Source organism: Anser brachyrhynchus, assembly GCF_964034855.1.
Source record: "Anser brachyrhynchus genome assembly, chromosome: 1".
Classification (NCBI taxonomy): Eukaryota; Metazoa; Chordata; class Aves; order Anseriformes; family Anatidae; genus Anser; species Anser brachyrhynchus.
In genome coordinates, this window is record NC_137694.1 from 149,697,559 (window position 1) to 149,716,519 (window position 18,961).

An 18,961-nucleotide genomic window follows, 5' to 3' on the forward strand; every position below is an offset into this window, starting at 1 on the left:
CAGGCTGCCCAAGACCAAGTCCAGGCAGCTTTTGAGGATCTCCAAGGAGGAGACCCCACAACCTCTCTGTGCTACCTGCGCCAGTGCTCCATCACTTGCACAGTGAGAATGTGTTTCCTGATGTTCACAGGGAGCCTCCTGTGTTCTAGTTTGTGCCCACTGCCTCTTGTCCTGGCACTGGGCACCTCTGAAAAGAGCCTGGCTCCATCTTTTTTGCACCTTCCCTTCAGGTATTTGTAGGTATAAATCTTTATAGATTTTTAGATTTATAGACCCTCCCAGTTCAGGGCAGAGAAACAGAAGAAAACTAGGAGAAAGAACGGAAGACAGACTGTCTGTGGCTATTTCCAAAGCTCATGCCCCTCTGCTTCTTCCTGCCTGCTCCAAAACTAGATTTAGGATGGACCTTCAGAGAGATACCCCAGCTTACCCCTAAAGAGGGGTTGCCACCTAAAGAGGAACACTGTCCATCGGCAGTTTCCTCCAACAACACAAATAAGAGATGAGGAGAGGGAAAAAGACAGATCTGCAAAATGCTCCGGGACAAGAGCTGCAGCCCACCTCACTGTAAGTGAAGCTCCAGATCAGACCTGAGTCACGTCAGATGGTTTCCTTCTCCAGGACCGTACTAGAGACCGATGCCCTTCACCTTCTCTCTCTCTCTCTCACACACACACTTCAAAGATACTTCAAAATTAATTCACCTAACTTAAAGAGCTTTGAGATCTTTGGCAAAGCAGACAAGTAGTTATTACTTAAAATGGGTACTTGAGAGCTGACTGTGACAGCACAACACTTCAGGTAACTTACAAAAATAAGCTCCCCATTTCTTCTAGTCCCAGATTACCACACTTCTGCTCTCCATGGGTAAACTCCTATTTACATGGCAGGAGTCTCACCACAGTAAAGGGTACAGAAAATACACACATACTCTAAATAGTATCACATTAGCAGATAGGCCACTTTGTAACAGGTTGTCCTTTCTCACCTAGTGGGCTCTTCTGTCACAGGTTGCACTTCAAATGCAACAAGCTTCTGTGTACTTCAAATGCTTTAAGAACTGTTCCACAGCGCTGAAACTATTTAGTGACATACAATCACCTTTATAAATGCTTTTTGCTAGCAGGTAGTAATGACTAATGTCCCTACATGCACCAGCACGGCCTACAAAAGAGAAACCTGAAGCAGTTGTTCCATCTACTTTCAGCTTGGGTTCAAAACTCTCAAGTTACACAAGGTCAGATCTCAGTAATTTCTTATTGGCTTTGAAAAAAAGATATGAAACTAATGCAAAACTAAGTACCACTACCAATGTTTCACGAGGGAAGAGTTAAAGCCTCTTTTTTTCCAAACACAAATTAATAGATCACAAATTAATACTGCACAGGACAAAGTACTACTGTACTATGGAAAAAATAAAACAAAACTCTAAATTCAGAGCAAATTAATTTAATACATCTCTAAGCAAACTGCTACTACACACAATTCACACCATGCCCACAGAATATACTGCCACATAGAAATCTGAATATTTAATACTGTGGCTGACTTTTAAAGAAATCTGAATAATGATAGATGATTAGCAGACACATCCACCACTGCCGTTAAGATAATGCCAGCAAAGCCTCCTGTGTCTGCTAGAATCCCATACCCTGTCCTCCTGATACTGCACTACGGGCTTGACTAGGTCTGCTGGAGATTGCATGACGTGGAAGGGAGGAAGATGAAAGAGGTCTTTCTTAACTTTCACAAAAACTTTGGTTACTCCATTCAAGTTAAAAGACTCCCTAATCATCTGTGTGATCTTGCATGGCTTATTTTAAATGCACGCTTTTCTCTCAAAGGAGAGAAAATGCCAAAATATAACAAGACAGCTTCAGAAAGTATTCAGTTTAAAACTGGTGCTTTCTACCGATCATCAAAAAAGCAGTACTGCTTCTACTATTGTACTGTGACTGCAGACAAAAAAAAACAGCGATGGATTTAAAATACAAGAAATCTGACCTTGATATCGTGGAGCACTCGATGTGCCATCCAGGTCTTCCTTTTCCCCAGGGAGAAGTCCAGGATAGCTCTTGAGGTTTGGCAGCTTTCCACAGCGCAAAGTCTTTACCATAGCGTTTATCAGTATCAACTACCATGGAAAAGGGATTTGTTAATGGGACACGTCTCAGAAAAAAAAATGAATATATGAAAGAAAGCAGAAGTGTGTGCTTAGTGAACCATTCAGATTTTATTTTCTGCCCAACTTCTTTTCCTGCATCCTTCCTCCTTTCCTGCTTACCTTGGGCTTCCAGTTTCTTAATCAAGCTTTTGAAAAAAAAAAAAACAACAGTATGTTGAATTTGACTTCTGCAGGCTAAAAAGATGGATTCAAGATTCTTTAATACATCTCATCCTTTCAGTTCTTTTGGCCTTCTCTGGTTTTACCTCATTTGCTTAGTTACCTATCAGCTAGTTTCCTAGGATATACAGGTTGCAATGCAGCAGCAGAAGAAAAAATCCTTAATTATTTAACATTGCTCATCAGTTTTTATCAGCAGTGACATCAGATTTACTTCTTTCCTCTACTTATTCCAGATCATTAACAAAAACACCATGTATGACTGGGTCTAAACCTATCCCCGCAGCATTCCACTACCAACACATTTTAATGATGATTCACAGCTATTTTCAGAGCTCTATCAGATGGTCATTTTTCTTGATCCATTCCACTTGTACTTTATTGATATTATATAGAGGCTGTTTTTATTCAGAATGTCATGCAATATTAAGCGAAGCACATTACAAAAATCCATTACACCTGCTTCATCATTCAAAATTGATAAGAAATAAAGGGACAGAAATATAACCTGAGCTCTACCAACTGAATCTTCATCTCAGGTTTCACTATTTTGCCAAGCTCTGTTTGACCTGTATCTGTTGATTCCATCCCTCTCTTGCCTTTCTGGAGTATATTACTGCGAAAAAGAACTCTTCATCTTCTCAGTTACAAACTAAGGAACGGTCACTGAATCTTTAGAGATTAGAGTAAGTTCAGTAGTACGTGAATGGAGAGGAAGCAGGGTAAAATACAAATGGTTGCAGCCAGGGGATACCTCTGGAAACATCTTATCCAAACCCTGCCCAGAGCAGGCTCACCTACAGCAGGCTTCCCAGGGCCTCTGTTAACCCTAGGGCAGTGCACAGAGTTAACAGAGCTCTACAAGAAAGTGCTCACTCACGTCAGAGAGCAGCAAGAGGGATCTCTTCAGGAGATGCTGGTTATGACACTGTGCCCTGCAGCCACCACAGTTTGCTTTGGCTATGAGCATGCTGTCTGGGACATTTAGGAAAGGAAATGTTCTAGATTCGCAGAGAAAGAAAGTGACCTACAATTCACTGGTCTTTAAATTTCAGAATAGAGGAGACAGACAGCAGGCAAAGCCCTGTTTTGGCACCTCTCTGCTTCCAATTGTCACTAAAAACACCCCAAGGCCCCAAGAAGCTGGCGACCTGGTAAAGCAGAGCACACACCACAGGACCCCAGTTCTGAATCCAGTTCTCCAGCAGCAAACAGGAGGGCACAGCTCCTCAAAACGCCTTCTGTACACACACGAGAAAGGTAATACAGCACAATAAAATGCAGGACATCCCTACCTATATTCAGGTGGGGACCCCTATGCTACTATGTGCCTAGAATTAATCAGGAGGATGGTTTCAGCCTGTCAGTAACTGCCCGTACAGAACGTTCCCCTTGTGAGCTGTATTGAAACAACTCCAGAGCGGAGCTGTGAGAAGCTTCTGGCTGCAATTCACCTGAGTATCACCTCCTAGACATTTCCAGTAATTGCAAACGCAATTTTTTTTTCAATGAAGAGGTAGTGAACTTCAGCGTGCAAAGCACACAGGAGACCTGCATCGAACTATGCAAAGACCTGATCAGAGCCAGCTTACGGAAACTACAGAGAGGATCAGCAATCCTGCTCAGCAAAACAGCAGCAAAAAAAGAAGAACACAGCCAAGTGTACATTACCACAGCCCGTCAAAAGGGCTCACACAACCACTCTGCTTAGCAGTAGTCCGGTGGTAAATAATGAAAGAAGTAAATGCATCTGGTTAGCACACACCAGAAGGGTGCAACTGCCCAACAATAATGTGGGAGATGACGTTTCCCAGCATTTCCCCTCGCCCACCTCACTGCTGGCTAGCACAAGGGCTGAGAGCATCTCCTCATTACTAAGCTTGTATACAATGCTCCCAAAGATTTAAATAAAATTGAGTAAGAATCGTGATTATTCTAAAGTAACAGAACAAAGGTATAGAGAAAACCAAGCATGAATAAAGACTGAGTTTCCGCTTGCACTGCCAACAGTGAGTGCCTCCACAAGTAATTACGAAAACATGACGACCTGATTAACTAAAAATGCTGGCTATACACAACAAGTTAGAAAACTGTTGAATGAAAGTTTATGCATAGATACATCAGGAGTTCAGACAAAGAATTAACACAAACAAGTTGCTGCCATGAACTCACCTGCTTCATCTTGTGTATCAGGACTAACAGCAGTTAATACTCCGTATCTTTCTCCCCAAGACTTAACGTCAAAATAAACATTGCCTAATAGAAAAAAAATATTTAGTTTTAGAGCAAAGATGGGGCACATTCACTCTGCTTATATAATGGAGAGATAATATTTCCCTGAAAGCAAAACAAAACAAAGTACCTTTGAACTTCCATTTGAAATTCTGATTTAGAAAACCAGAAATGCTGCAGAAGTAGCAGCCCATGTTTCCCTGTTACTACCTTTTCGGTAACCTTATTGCATTTGCTCATTTTGCACCTAAGACAACACTGTTTTCTGGACATCTGCCCGGGTTTTTCCCTGCTAACTAGCAATCCCCTCCCATGACTGAATTATTACCTACTAGTGTTCCAGTTAAAATACATTTGCATCCTTCTACAGCCACTAGTGCTACTAAAAATTTTCCACACATTGTGTTTTGCAGGCATGTCTTTTACAGTACATAGGAGATATCCAGCTCCTGTTTACAGCTAAGCTTCCCCCAGCTCCCTTGCAGAACCCAGGCCAGGACTTCCCCACAGGAGCTGAGACAGCAGATCATTACAGTAAACAATTATGTTAAATTATGAACTACTTTTAACTTAGAAATGGCATAAGAGTTGTTTGGCACACTTGTATCGTCACAAACGAGTTGCTCACACTGTAGGAACCAACACAACCTGGTATAGCATATCTCACCTGATCCCTAAACAGGATCACTTAGAGCACTGACTTCCCATGCATGTGCTAACGAGGAGGTGCCTTACTACAAATCTTACCTTGCGAGGTTGCATAAGCCTGTCCGTTAGCAATTATTGTTTTTATAAAGGAAATTATCTGAGGAATGTTTTCAGTCACTCTCATATATACTGTAGGGGGAAGGACCTTAAAAAAAGAAATGGTAACAGTTCATCAGACTGTATGAAATAGTCTACTGATAAGCCACTCCAATTTAAGAAACAAATTTTAAAGACCATTCTTCTCAATTTTATCTTACCAAAAAATGTTTCAAATATCATAAAAAGGTTGCAAGCACTATTTAAGATGCCGATAATATGAAAAAATAAAAATGAGGGACAGAAAAATAAATATACTAGTTTTTTTATACACTTTTCCCAGTGTTTTACTGCCTGCTTCTGACAGTACTCTGGACAAGAAGCAAAGTCACCCGAACTCAGAGAAAGAATATTTGATGTTTTACATGCTTTAGATCAGGATATTTCTGCATGACAGTAACTAAGTATTATCTGTGAACCAAGTCTGTGTTCTTAAATAAATTTAACTTCTTCCTTCCTCTTTCAGAATAGCCATGCTTTTTCTACCCCTCTTTATTCAAAAGGTGTGCAATATAAAGCCTTTTTCTCCCCAGAAGAATGAAAAAGTAAATCACTACTCAATTTATGAACAACACTTCATCAGACAAGCAATCAACTGTGTTGTGTTGTCCCCCCTCCCCCAAATCAAACTGTTAAAATCAGATTCCTTACCAGAGTAATTGCATTAAAATACTCTAAAATTTAGAAGCTCGAGTATCTATACCTTTAAGGCAGCCATATCTTGCTTAAAGTCTTCTTCATAAATGCGAGCAAGGGCTACTGGCGATATATTCATCTGAAAAAAAAGATCAGTAAATCAAAGTGATAACATAAAATACTGTAATCTTTTATCAGGCAGTTAATAGCTAATTGGATGACTTACAGAGCCCCCAAGGTAAAGAGTCAGAAAGGCTTATTAATCTAACATTCACAGGAAGGGGATGCAAGTTATTTATAACTTAAAAGTAATATTTCATTTAGGCTCCTGAACTAGCAAAATATTAATAGATAACTTTTAAGAGAAAGCAACAGAAGATTAAAATAATGAACTCCTTCCCTCCCCCGTTATTTTCCTCTTGAGAGGGTCGTCTTCCATTTGTATCTACAAGATATACTACAGTGCACAGATGTAAAATTCATTCAACTTATTGGCAGGGGACGCCGATACCACCTACTTGTCAGAAAGACAGATCAGAGACTTGCAGAATGAGACAGGATATTAATTTGCAGTGATTAAGAAAAATAAGATATTTTAGCTGATTGTATTGAAATATATGAGTAACAATCAGGGAAAATTAACTGAAAGTCAGTTCCATATTTTGCCAAGTGCAGTAGTTCTCAAACATCTCCGCATTTCTCATTCACAAGCTGACTGACAGGAACCGGGATCCTCGCAGAAGTGCACTCCAAAAGGAAAGAGGCAATTTAATCACATTAAGATGGCAAAACCTGCCCTAGCAGGCAAGAGCATGATATCAGTGTTTCTCAAATTCAGGTTTTACGTCTTCTCTGAGGAAAACCTACCAGGGAAGAGCCAACAGACTGCCACCCTCTCCAGCTTGCAGATAACTGAATCGTTAACAAAATCAATCCAGTTTCATTGCTTCAAGTTCATTACTGGAGCATCTTCAAGGGGTGGATACTGCTATTCGCACAAGTTATTGGACTAGGCAGGAGTTCTGGTGAAGACCAGATGCTCATCTGGCAATGGAAGGAGGAAGATGCTCAGCTCAAAGGCATGCTTCTGCCTGCAGACCGGAGGGAGCGCTCTTTCAGCAATGGGATTCACCTCAACAAACAACTCAGCTGCTCCTCTATCAACAGAAAGACAAAGGCATCTACAGGAAGATGGGAAAATTTCCAAACACAGAGATGCTCATCTCTTTTTCAAAGGACCACTCAGGGAATGTAGCATGCTCCTCAAAGACCGGATGCCCAACTTTCAGAATCCCCCTAGATGAGTCCCACCAGAGGTGAAAGAACAACGTCAGGCACGTTGATCCTAACACTGTAATACTTCAGCTACAAAGGTCAGCAACAACAGGTTGTACAACCGAAGTGTGCAGAGCAGGACATTCACAAATACACAAAAATGCTACATAAAATAGCTCTTCATAGAACCAAAGAATGGAGTAAATAAACATACATTATTTTAAAACACCATCCCCACACAAAATAAAATCTCCATGACGTTCTGATGATAAAGAAAAAATGTAAAATGCAGTCTTTTTTTTTTTTGGTGAAAGAGTACTGGCCTTAAACTGCAAATAAAAGGACTAAGGGAACAAACTTATTTCTACAAGAAAACAGTGGTAGCATTTTTTGAATGCAGTGCATTTAACTGCAATAGTAACTGTTTACTTAAAGATTCAAAGAAAAGTGACACCTGCCAAATTCTCTGGCTCCAAGAAACTAGCTTAAAGCTTGAAACTGTAATTGCAGTTCATTTTTATTTATGATCCAGAAGACATGTTACAGATTTCAAAAACCAATAAAATGTTCATTTGAAAGATGTTTAAAATGCAGAATAAATTCTTGGCATTTTAGGGTCCAAAAACATTTTTAAAAAATGACATTAAACATTCACCAAGCTCAGTTGTTAAAAAAGGCCTGATAAAAACCCATCTGAGAACTACTTACAGCCATAAAACCTTTAATCACCCTGAGAATTCAGTGAAAAGTTTGGTTGCATTGACTTATTTTTTTTCATTCTGTATTTTTATACTGATCCAGCCACCAGGCCCCTGTCTTATCAAGCCTTACCCAAAGTGTCAACTTTCAAGCAGGCCGTGAACTCAGACAAGACTGAGGACACGTCTCAAGGTGCTGACTTTGCAGCTAGACAGTGCTTGGCACCTTTCAGGAACTGCCCTCAACCCTGTATATCATCATTTATTGTCTTTAAAGATCAACAACACAAAACATTTTTTCAGAAAACAGCCAGAAGCTACCGACTTGGGTTTGCTTTTGGGAAAAGATATGCTTCAACTCTGCTGATGGGTTGCCATGGGTTTTTCTTTTCCATTGGCCTTCCAGACAAGGCATAAGGCTATAAGAACACCTGCCCCAGGAGCAGCTAGAGGGCTAAAAATCTCAAAATGTATTACCTACTTAAAAAAAAAATATATTTTTTTTAAATAACAACAACAAACTTAGCTCATTTCCCTACGTAACTGTATCTAGGAAATACCAAAAGTTTGGATCAAAGACTGTAGCAAATACCTACCTCATTGGCTCTTTTTATTATCTTGTCATCTATGTCTGTAATCCCCATCACCATGATAACTTCAGTTTCAAAAAAATGAGTCATTATCCTTCGGATTATATCAAACCTAACATAGGAGCTGGAAGAGAGAAACAAGAGCTTTTAAACATGCAGTAATAGGAATAAACTTTGATAAAAACGTCAAAGAGCACTGACAGCCACAGAGATATGCTCAATACCCTAATACTTGGGAAAAAAAAAAAAAAGGGTCTTGAGTATATAAAATGCTTTTCCAAAATTAGTTCCAATCTGCACAAAAGTCAAGCAAATTTCAGTTGAACTGCTCTACCCTCTTCTGGCATTAGTGACACATTACAGCAAATTTTCTCTGCTTTCTTTTCTTGCATCTCTTTATGATAACACTGAGCTCTGTTTGAAGCTGCCTCTCAACCAGAAGACTTTTCCAAAGCAAGCAGTACAAAAGAGAGACACAGATCAGTTATCTTTAAAATAAAAAGCCCTCAGTCTGTACATGCCAGCAGGCTTCCAAAGTCCACCACACAGAGTGACATAGAAACAAACCAGCTCGTGTTAACTTTGCTTGGGGTCGAGTAACAGGTAGAGCTACAAGTAAGCTATTACAGTAACACACCACAGATCTTTTCTGACAGCAAAGAAGAGCTGCTCCGGGGGGGTTATTTTATTTTATTTACAGCCGAGAATAAATTTTCAGTATCATCCAGGCTGTGCGTGACGAAGCTGAACATTCAGCGCAGCCAGACGGATCCACCTGCACGCAGCACAGGCCTGCGGCAGCCTTCTGCCCCTCACAGGCTCTCCGCTCTTCATTCTCAGAACATGCTTTGACTCCATAAAACCCAATTACTGTGCGAAATAACAAAAGGTGACTACAGGCTTGCACTCCATCCTGCAAGACAAGGAGAAACCTCAGCCTCCACTGGCTTTGAAGAAACCCGAGCGCACTGCACCTGCACAATGGAGTGACGAAAACCCTGAGGACCTGCAGCTTTCCATGGCACCCACACCACTGGACAGGCTGCACCCACTGTGTCTGTAAAGCAAATGAGCATAAACAAATACTGACAATGGATTTGCATCCTTCCCCTCAGCTGCGGGGACCAAGGCGGCGCTAAGATTCAGATTCTACGTAACAAGGACACGGACCTGGAGTGCTGCGTTCAGCTCTGGGGACCCCAGCACAAGGAGGACATGCAAGTGTTAGAGCAAGTCCAGAGGAGGGCCACAAAGGTGATCAGAGGGCTGGAGCACCCCTCCCATAAAGACAGGCTGAGGGAGCTGGGGTTGTTCAGCCTGGAGAAGAGAAGGCTCCGGGGAGACCTTACAGCGGCCTTCCAGTACCTAAAGGAGGCCTACAGGAAAGCTGGGGAGGGTCTCTGTGTCAGGGAATGGAGTGATAGGACAAGGGGGAATGGTTTTAAACTAAAACGGGGTAGGTTTAGATTAGATATAAAGAAGAAATTCTAGAGGGTGGTGAGGCCCTGGCACAGGCTGCCCAGAGAAGCTGTGGGTGCCCCATCCCTGGAGGTGTTCAAGGCCAGGCTGGATGGGGCTTTGGGCAGCCTGGTCTGGTGGGAGGTGTCCCTGCCCATGGCAGGGGGGTGGAACTGGGTGGGCTCTAAGGACCCTTCCAGCCCAAACTATTCTGTGATTCTGTGAAGATTTCAGTATCTTGATGAAGAAAAATACTTTTCTGTTGTTGTTTGCACTGTGACTATATTAAAAAAGGCCTTTTGGAAGGTGGCACACGCTGCCAAGAAAAGAGATACTACTGAACAGCAGCTCACTGGGAACCATGCGCATCTCATGTTGTGACACAGTTCCAGTAGATTAAATTCTTCTTTAGACCTCTTTCAAAGGGACAATGCCAGTATCAAAAGCTTAAAACTGTATTTAATGGTTCTGCAGCTTTAGTTCCCAGATCATATACAAATTTTGTGCTGTTCCCTTTACTCTGATCTTCTGGCACAATTGATGGAAGAAGCACTGCAATAGCCAGAGCAGATCTCCCGACATCTCGGAAAGCTGGCTCCTTACAACTTCAGTACCAAAAAACTGCAATGAAAGAATCGGATCTAATGAAGGGGGTGCCACACCAGGCACAATGGCATGAAGGAACTCCCTCCTATTTGGGCTTATTCTTACCATGGCCAGGAACTGGGGTCCTAACCAGGCTGCAGCCCACATCAATAAAATCCAAGCCAGTCTCAGTACTGAGGGAAAAGGTGACGTTTTCTGCAGCTTTTTTTTTTTTTTTTAATATATAGGATGAATTATGGATGCTGTCTGAAAACACATAGGGCACCTGTTTTGAAGTCTGGAAGCACAACATGCTAGAGAAAGTTGGATTATTTAGAGAAGTAAGAAATCTTAGTGGGGAAAAGAAAAATAGCAATGCAATGCTTTCCAAATTCTTCTTGTGGAGCTCAAGCTCATTTCCATTATTCATGATCTGCTGTGTTTGTTATGCTCACCGCAAATTAAATTGAAAAAAAGGATGGAAGAAAGGAATTCCAGTGATAAGATCAGATGCCGCAACGGTGCAACACCATGAGGGTATTTTATAGGAGTGACACTGTAGCAACATGCATCAATCCATGTGACTGTGCTATTTTCCAGGGTATTTCCTGATCTGTAGACTAACATTCATTTCAGCTGTGCCAACAAAAGCAATGTTCTTGTAGCTCTACAGGTAGGCCTAGTTACAAGGAAAAAATTAAAATTAAAAATAAAACATGCTCTGCCATACTGAACAGAGCAGCTGAGATGTCAACACCACAGACCCTGGGAGGGAACAGTTAATTCCTCACCTCCCAGAGGGTTCACCTGCTCAGAAGAGAGAGAGGAAGATCTTTAGCACAGGCATCCTGCTGTACTACAGGAAACACGTGAAGGCACTAAAGAGGCACCAGAAGGATGATAACATAGCTCCTTATCTGCATGACACACCACCGTGAATGTGATATTCAGCCCTAACTGTTTTTTCTTATCCTATACGTGGAAAGGTCAGGAATAGGCGGGACAGACATATGGCAAACTTTCAGACCGGGGAAGTTTGAAATTGTTAGTTTGGACATTGGATAAAAACGGATGGAAAAAATAGCAGGTCTTCCTACTCTTTTAATCAGGAGAACGTGGAGAACCACCGACTGAAAGAGACACCCAAAAGACACATAACGATCCAAGTTGAAGTCCTCTGGCTTTATAAATGCTGTACTCCAGACCCACTACACCACCTCGTATCTGTTCTAGCAGAGGAACATGGGCAGTGTGCATAGAAGTGGTATAAGCTGTTCCACTCCACAGCCTGGCTACGCAAGGCAATGCCCATACCTCTCCTTCCTCAGTACAGTCTGATTAGTGAAACTTTATGTTAAAAAAGCATCACACACACGTACACGGAGGAAAGACGCTGAAAGAAAAACGCGAATAAGATCAAGAAAAGAATAGCTGTAATAACAGGAGTATTATTATATGTGATAACATAGTATTATTATATCTTAGCATAATTTGCTGTGCCAAAGCTATGCGGAATACCAACAGAGAGGAAAGTTTTTGAAGAGCCCGCTCTGCTGGAAGGCGAGGGCAGTCGTCCCGAGCAGGGCACCCTGCAGCACCGTGCACAGGAGGGCTGCACCCAGCCTTCTGGAAACGCAGCACACGTGCTGTTCCCCCCGCTGACGGTATTAGTGAACCCAAAGGGGTAACGGGAACAGAAGCTACCCACATATACAGCTTATATATTCTCTGCTGGTATGACAGCAGCTAGCAGAGAGCTCGCTCCTCTTTCTCCCCACGATCCCAACGCATCCTCTGCCTGCAGGATTAGGAGACGGGGGGCTCGGGAGCAGCCCGGATCTCCACGGGCAGCACAAGGAGCCGCAGGAGACCCTCCGTCCCTCCTCGCCCCTCCGTCCCTCCTCGCCCCGCTCGCTCACTCACCAGGCGTGCCCGAGGTGCGCCCGGTCGTACACGGTGGGCCCGCAGCTGTACCTGCGGAGACACAGGAGGCAAACGGCGCCCGTCAGCCCCCGGGGGGACGGCGGCCGGGCCCCGGGGCACCCCGCACCCGCCGCTACCAGGTGGCCACTCCGTCCCGGGCCAGCACCAGCGGCTCCTTGCTCCGGCTGCGGCTGTTGTACGCCACCACCCCGCTGGGGCTGCCCGCCGGAGGCACCCAGCGCCGCCGCCCCGCCGGCCCGCAGCAGCAGCGGCCCCGCCGCCATGTCGCCGGCACGGCCCCGCGCCGGCCCCGCCGGGCGGCCGCCGCCATTCCGCGCAGCATGGCCGCGGCCCCGGGCCCCCCGCTTCTCCCTTCTCCGCCCCTCTCCGCCGAGCGGGAGCCGCCGCCGCCGCCGCTAAGGCCCGAGCCGGGGCCGCAGGAGGGAAGAGGAGGGGTCGGGGAGGCTGTCACCGCCCCCGCCGTGCCTCGCCGTCATCCCAAGGGGACCCGAGCGGCGCCGGTGCCCGGGAGCCGCTTCCCTCCCCGGGTCGGCACAAGCCGGGAGGGTGTGTTCTCTGCTCAGGCTTCTCGCGCTGGGGGGTTTTGTTTTTCTTGAGTCAGATCACGGAGAGGAAGCGGGGCCGAACCGGCTGGAGTGCCCGGATCTGCCCTGGAAACTCTGAGCTGCTCAGCTGGGGTGACTAAAGGTACAACGGCGCAGACACACGGGTTGCCAAAGGTATTTTTAAGCTGCTATTTGCTTCCAGAAGTAACTATTGCTCCCTACAGCTACCTGAAAGGAGGGTGTGGGGAGCTGGGGGTCAGCCTCTTCTCACAGGTAACTAGTGATAGGACTAGAGGGAATGGCCTCAAGTTGCACTGGGGAGGTTCAGGTTGGAAATGAGGAGGCATTTCTTCTCAGAAAGAGCAGTCAGGCACTGGGACCCGTTGCCCAGGGAGGTGGTGGAGTCACCGTCCCTGGGGGTGTTCAAGGAGAGGTTGGGCCTGGTGCTTAGGGACATGGTTTAGTGGGTGACATTGGTGGTAGGGGGATGGCTGGACCGGATGATCTTGGAGGGCTCTTCCAGCCTTAATGATTCTATGAGCAGCTACCAAGGAAACAAGCGAGAACTGCACAAGCATATATAATATTTCCTCCCCCTACTCTCGCAGCTTCTGACTGAGTGACTTACTGAGATGGACACATACTTTTTTCCCCATATATATATATATATTTTTTAACCTATTCTCAGTGAGTCACTCTTCTGTTAATTTCCCCAGCCACTGGGGAAAACCCACATCAGCTCCAGCCTCTGGCAAGGAGCACCACGGGTCTGCTGTCAGTTTTAGAAAGAGTCCTCGTGGTGTATTTTGAAGTTGACCTCCACCTGCTGCAACCCTTAGTCCTATATGGTAAGAGTGAACCACCAGTTCCAGCACGCTCTGGCTGTGCCGCTCCCTACTGCCTCTCTCCGCACAAACCTCTGGTTCAGGACAGAGCCTTTTCTCCTTTCCCAGAGCACTGCAGTGCCCACCGGCTAAAGCATCTTGTTGGCCTCTGCGTGGAAGGTAATAGTGCATGATTGCAGCCTTTCTTGACCGCACACTGCAGAGAATAGGGTTGGCTGTGGTAAACCGCCTTGCAGAAATCCTGATATTGTGTTCTCTTGAATCTGCCAGGGACAGGTTTCTTAGATTTTTTTCTCGTCTTGAATATGAGCATTTAAATCACTGCTTTTACATAATGACAGAAATCTATCTTCATCCAAACAGTCTGTCTGTATCTGGCGTAGTTGTAGAGAGTATCAGATATACAGCCCTACTACTGACAGATGTTTTCTGTTCTTTTTAATATACAGTTATGTTCCACAATGTTTTTCATTTATCAATGAACTTTTGATTAGATAAGAAACCTATTTTATGGGCTTGCTATTTTGAGACTTGCTAGGATAAAACTAAAGATACCATCCAGTAACCTTGTAAGTGTTTGCTTTAGATGTTTCTCAGCAAGCTAATTATTTCAGTTTCCATAGTCGGATGGTTTTGATGTCTTCACTATTCAACACACATCCTGTTAAGAGTTGTCTTTAACTCTGTTGTCTTCTTTGTTCTGTACAGTGCCAAGCACTTTGAGAGAGGCCGAATCAATACTAAGTAACAATGGATGTTTTTTTAGCTGTAATTCCAGGTTTAGCTGTCATGGATGAAACTGCCAACAGATTAGAAGAACGGAGAAACTTTTTCTTTCCCTGATGGTTTCAGAAGGCTTAGTGCCGCTGGTATTCCGACTAGCTTTAATTTAGCATTTAGTCTAGAAATGTCTATGTCCTGAAAATAAAAAAATAATAAAAAAAAACCACATTATTTTCTGAGGGTAGTAAAGGCTATACAGTTATTATTAATAATAATAATTTAATGCCTGAAATAAGCAGTTAACATTGTTAACACTTTAGATTTGGTTTAATGCAGCAGAATAAATTCATTGGAACTGTGGAAAGTGTCCTGCAAGCAATATATTATAACCATAGCTGATATATTATAACCATAAATTATGTACATTAGGAAAAACTAATAGACATTCTCAGAAACAGCCTGTGGCTGTAAGCACACCTCAACTTACGACACCTATAACCACCTCCCTTCCTGATACCCTTATTCCTATCTTTGAGCATGTGGAATGGGATCCTTGTCTACCAGAGGGGCAGAATAGTAGCAGGAAAGGATTTTCTGCCTCCATCAGGAGACTTGTCTTCTTTGCCACCTGGAGTGGAAGAAGATGCCTTCAGACGTTGCCAGCAGCTGGAGCCAGGGGACCAGATCGATACCTGTTACTTCTGTATTTTCTGCTGAATAGCAGAAGTAGGAGGTGCAGTATGCAGGGGGGTAAATCCCTTAGTCAAAATCCCAATGAGGTGTGTCTATCAGAACTTCAGGTGAACTGTCGTTTCAAGGGGGCACACACATATTTAATATTGTCAGCTCATGTTTTCACCTTTCTCATAGGAGCCATCAAGGCTAAAACTTACTTCTCTTAAATGCAAGCTGAAACTCTAAGGTAAGGCTGTGACTCCAGAATCCCTTAGAATGAGTTGATATATTTTCTGTACCTTTGTATGCAGGAAGGCAATGTTTCCCTTCTGGGCTTGACTGAAAGGGAAAAACTGGTGGAAGCACGCACGTGTTGCACGTCTGCAATGTTTCTGTGGTGGGCAGGGAGGATCTCTGAGTGTTCTGGCTCACCTGGCTCCTCGTGTGATTTCCAGTTTCCAGTCTCGGGTACCCAGACCAGGACCACATGCGAGACTGGTCCCCAAAAGGTGTGTAGTATCCACAGGCAAATCCCAGAGCATGCTTTGTATCTCAAGTAAAGAGCAAATAAAGCTTATGCTACAAAATCGTTCTTTTGTGTTTATTACTGGGAGATACATTCTTTGTAAAGTTTACAGTTTCCCAACGTATTGCTCAGGGTGCTACATTTATCTTCTTAAGAATTAAACCACACTGTCTTAGAATTGCTGACAGAGGAGAAAAGCAGCATTTGTTGGATTAACAAGAGCATGTTTCTAGTATCTAGTCTGATTCTAGTTCAGGAACCTGCAAAGGAATCTGGCCCTGAGAAGGTAAAGGGGGGAAAAAGGCTGTGAAGAAACACTACAAACCGAAAGGAAAGACGAGCTAAATCCACTGCAGGGGACTGAATTTATTCTTAGAACTCTGGAGTAGTCTGTAATTACAGACACATTCTGACTTACATTTTATAGCATTTTTTTATTTTTACCAAATTTACAAATTCTTTTTGTCTAAGAATCCAATTTAGTTTTTAAAAGGAGAATAAAAGTTGTTTCATGCTTATTACAAATGCGTGACTCAGATATGCTGTAAATGTTGAGTGGCCATTCCCCCAGAGTTCAAGAAGAGTATGTTTTATAAAGATGATAAATCATCTTGAGATACCTGTGCTAAAAGAGTAATTTTGGGGAAATGAAATAAAACTGCAAAAGAAATCTCAGGATTGGTGGACATAAAGAACAGTTAATGAAATAAACTTTCTTGCTCTTACCAACAGCCATTAGGCCTGGACCCTGAGTTCTCAGCACCATTGCTGTTCAGTCGACCTATCCATCAACTGCTCTAACAGATGCTACAAGTTTTTCATCAGAAGTATTTGGTTCCTATGCTGCAGTTTACAGAAACAAGCCGCGTATTTTGCATGAATTTGGTCGGAGGTTGGATGGGTGTCTTTGTCGGTTGTTTCCAGCTGTTGAGGTGCATCTCCTCGGAATTCATTCTGGGATTCTGGAGCCTGTGGAATAAGCTCCCCTTGATCTTTGTTATCTCCAGTCATACTTCTGCCTTGGCCTTGTACTGCAATGCACAATTACTGGTTCCAATCAGCATTTTTAGGGCACTTTTAGTGCCAGTGCTTATTAGGCTCATGAAGTGCGACAGGTGCAAATGGCAGCAGCCAGAAAACACGTGTGAAAGAAGTAGTGAGGTTAACAGTCTCAAGGCAAGCAAAGAGATGGGGAGCTGTATCCAGTGAAATGCCTGCTTTCTTAAGTAGGACTTAAAACTATTTATTATTTTTTAGAGTGGAAGGCTTAGGTTAGGTAAGTGTTTGAGAAGTTCTCGAGCCTTTCCTGGGAAGCAGCAGAAGGACGAACTCAGCTAGATTTTTTTTTCCAGATTTTAGAACGATTAATCCTGTATAATTTATGATACAAGCAGGTATTTCTGGCCCAAATACTTGTAAACGGTATACGCTGTCCACTGATGCCTGTTGCACGAAAGTACAAACTATGACTTGTCTCCTGGCCTTAATACCTGCAAAATTCAACTCTGCTCATCTTTCCTGCCAAAATTCTGTGGTTTTGTTTCAAAACTTTCAACCATAAGCAAGATTAATAGACTTGTAAAATTCTATTATCATCTCCCATGTAAGTATGAATGTAGCCTCGTAAAGAACAAACACAAGAAAAACAAATGTGACTGTAGAAGAAAGGGATTAAGCTATTAAATGGTGAAGAAACGGCAGTTTATTAGAAGGAATAACTCATATGAGTTGTCTGTATCTATAAAGTATAATGACTAATGATCAGAAGACACTATCTTTTCTAATAAAGAGGGACACCGCTGTAGTAATTACAGAGTATTTCATACAGCAACATTCAGCTAAGGTAGAGAAAGAGAAGGGGGGCAATATTTCTTATATGTATATATATGTAACTTCTTATATCCTCAGTATCTGCATTTATGGAATGTATTTGAAGGTTGTGAAATGTATGCTGCTCATATTAAGAATTGTGAACGTTATGCTGATGAGCTGGAAGAAACATAATTACTGGAATATTTATGTTACATAAATATATGATAGATATACAAAATATGTTACAAAGCAGTTGCATGATTTGTTGATCTGGTTGCAGGTTCCCCTGATTCTCACTGCTGTGAGTTTAGATCTTTAGTATCTACTTTTAGATCTACTTTTGAGCAAATTAGTGAAGACTAGCAGGCCATGACTACACTTAAAAGTTGCACCTATTTTTTTTTTCCTGTGATGATTGACAAAAGTTCTTGTTCAGCAAATTAGCGGGGACGTTTATGAACTGATACCTGATTTGTACGTGCAATTACTGCCGTGTGTGTGGAACGGTGGTTAACTTTTTTGCAAGAACGACACTTCCTGGGACTCGCTTGAATTCCTTCTGGATGTCTTGCCTCTACTGAGTCATAATTACTGGCTTTGCTCCTCGCGGCAGCCAGGGGACTGTTAACCACCTTTAATCGCTGACAGCGCCTCAGCGTCTTCGAGGCATGAGGGAAACAGGCTGCCACCACCGAGGCGGTGCCCGCGACTGGCCACGGGCCAGCGTCCCCTCAGCCAGGGGATCGCCGGTGACGTTTTGAGAAAACACGAGACAGAGAGCGGCCTTTCTCAAGGCGGAGGCAGGAGAGTTTTTTTAATTTTTTATTTATTTATTTTTTTACAAAACCACGCCCCCTTCCTCCCCCCCCCCCCCCCCCACCCCCACCACGCCGCTGCATTTCCAAGGGCGGGAGCCGAGGAGCACCGCCCCCCTCGGGCCGGGGCCGCCCCCTTCGGGCCGGCAGCCACCGGGGAACCGTGGTGGGGGCGGTCGCCCCGAGCCGGCCGCTCAGCCCCGAGCAGGCCTCCCGTTACTAACGGCTGCGCCGCACCGGGGGCTGCCGGGAAACGTAGTTTAAGGCCGCTCCCCGCGCACGGCTCCATTTTCTCCCCGCGCCGCTAGCAGCGCGCATGCGCACCCCCCAAGTGTCACCGCCCCTTCTGCCCAGGCCGGTATCCCGGGCAGCGCTGTCGCCGCGGCTCCCTCCCTCCCTCCCCCCCCTCCCGGCCGGCTGTGATTGGCTGAAGGAACCGCGGGGCGGGCGGCGA

General features: G+C 43.9%; 1 protein-coding gene and 1 long non-coding RNA gene across 7 annotated transcripts in view; one reads left to right on the forward strand and one right to left on the reverse strand.

The window, feature by feature from the left end:
• The window catches only part of CARS2 (cysteinyl-tRNA synthetase 2, mitochondrial), a 36,962-nt gene extending 23,746 nt beyond the window's left edge, over positions 1 to 13,216 (reverse strand). Inside the window, exons 1-7 of one of the 5 annotated variants that reach the window (XM_080605240.1) lie at positions 13,032 to 13,216; positions 12,546 to 12,596; positions 8,586 to 8,703; positions 6,084 to 6,155; positions 5,324 to 5,429; positions 4,517 to 4,600; positions 2,005 to 2,134 (exon numbers count right to left, since the gene is read on the reverse strand). In XM_080605240.1, the coding sequence (XP_080461366.1) occupies positions 2,005 to 2,134; positions 4,517 to 4,600; positions 5,324 to 5,429; positions 6,084 to 6,155; positions 8,586 to 8,703; positions 12,546 to 12,596; positions 13,032 to 13,042 (572 nt within the window). In that variant the 5' untranslated portion in view covers positions 13,043 to 13,216. Of the gene's footprint in view, positions 1 to 2,004; positions 2,135 to 4,516; positions 4,601 to 5,323; positions 5,430 to 6,083; positions 6,156 to 8,585; positions 8,704 to 12,545; positions 12,994 to 13,031 lie in introns of those variants that run through there. The other 4 variants (XM_080605239.1, XM_080605241.1, XM_080605238.1 and 1 more) reach the window with 4 other exon arrangements.
• LOC308200146 lies at positions 13,152 to 17,930 on the forward strand. Of its 2 annotated transcripts, none has more exons than XR_013955285.1 (3): positions 13,152 to 13,285; positions 13,828 to 15,863; positions 16,613 to 17,930. It is a non-coding gene; the product is annotated as an uncharacterized lncRNA (long non-coding RNA). The 2 variants fall into 2 exon arrangements; XR_013955286.1 differs by lacking the exon at positions 13,152 to 13,285 and having other exon boundaries at positions 13,414 to 13,959; positions 14,065 to 15,863.
• Positions 17,931 to 18,961: the final 1,031 nt, after the last annotated feature.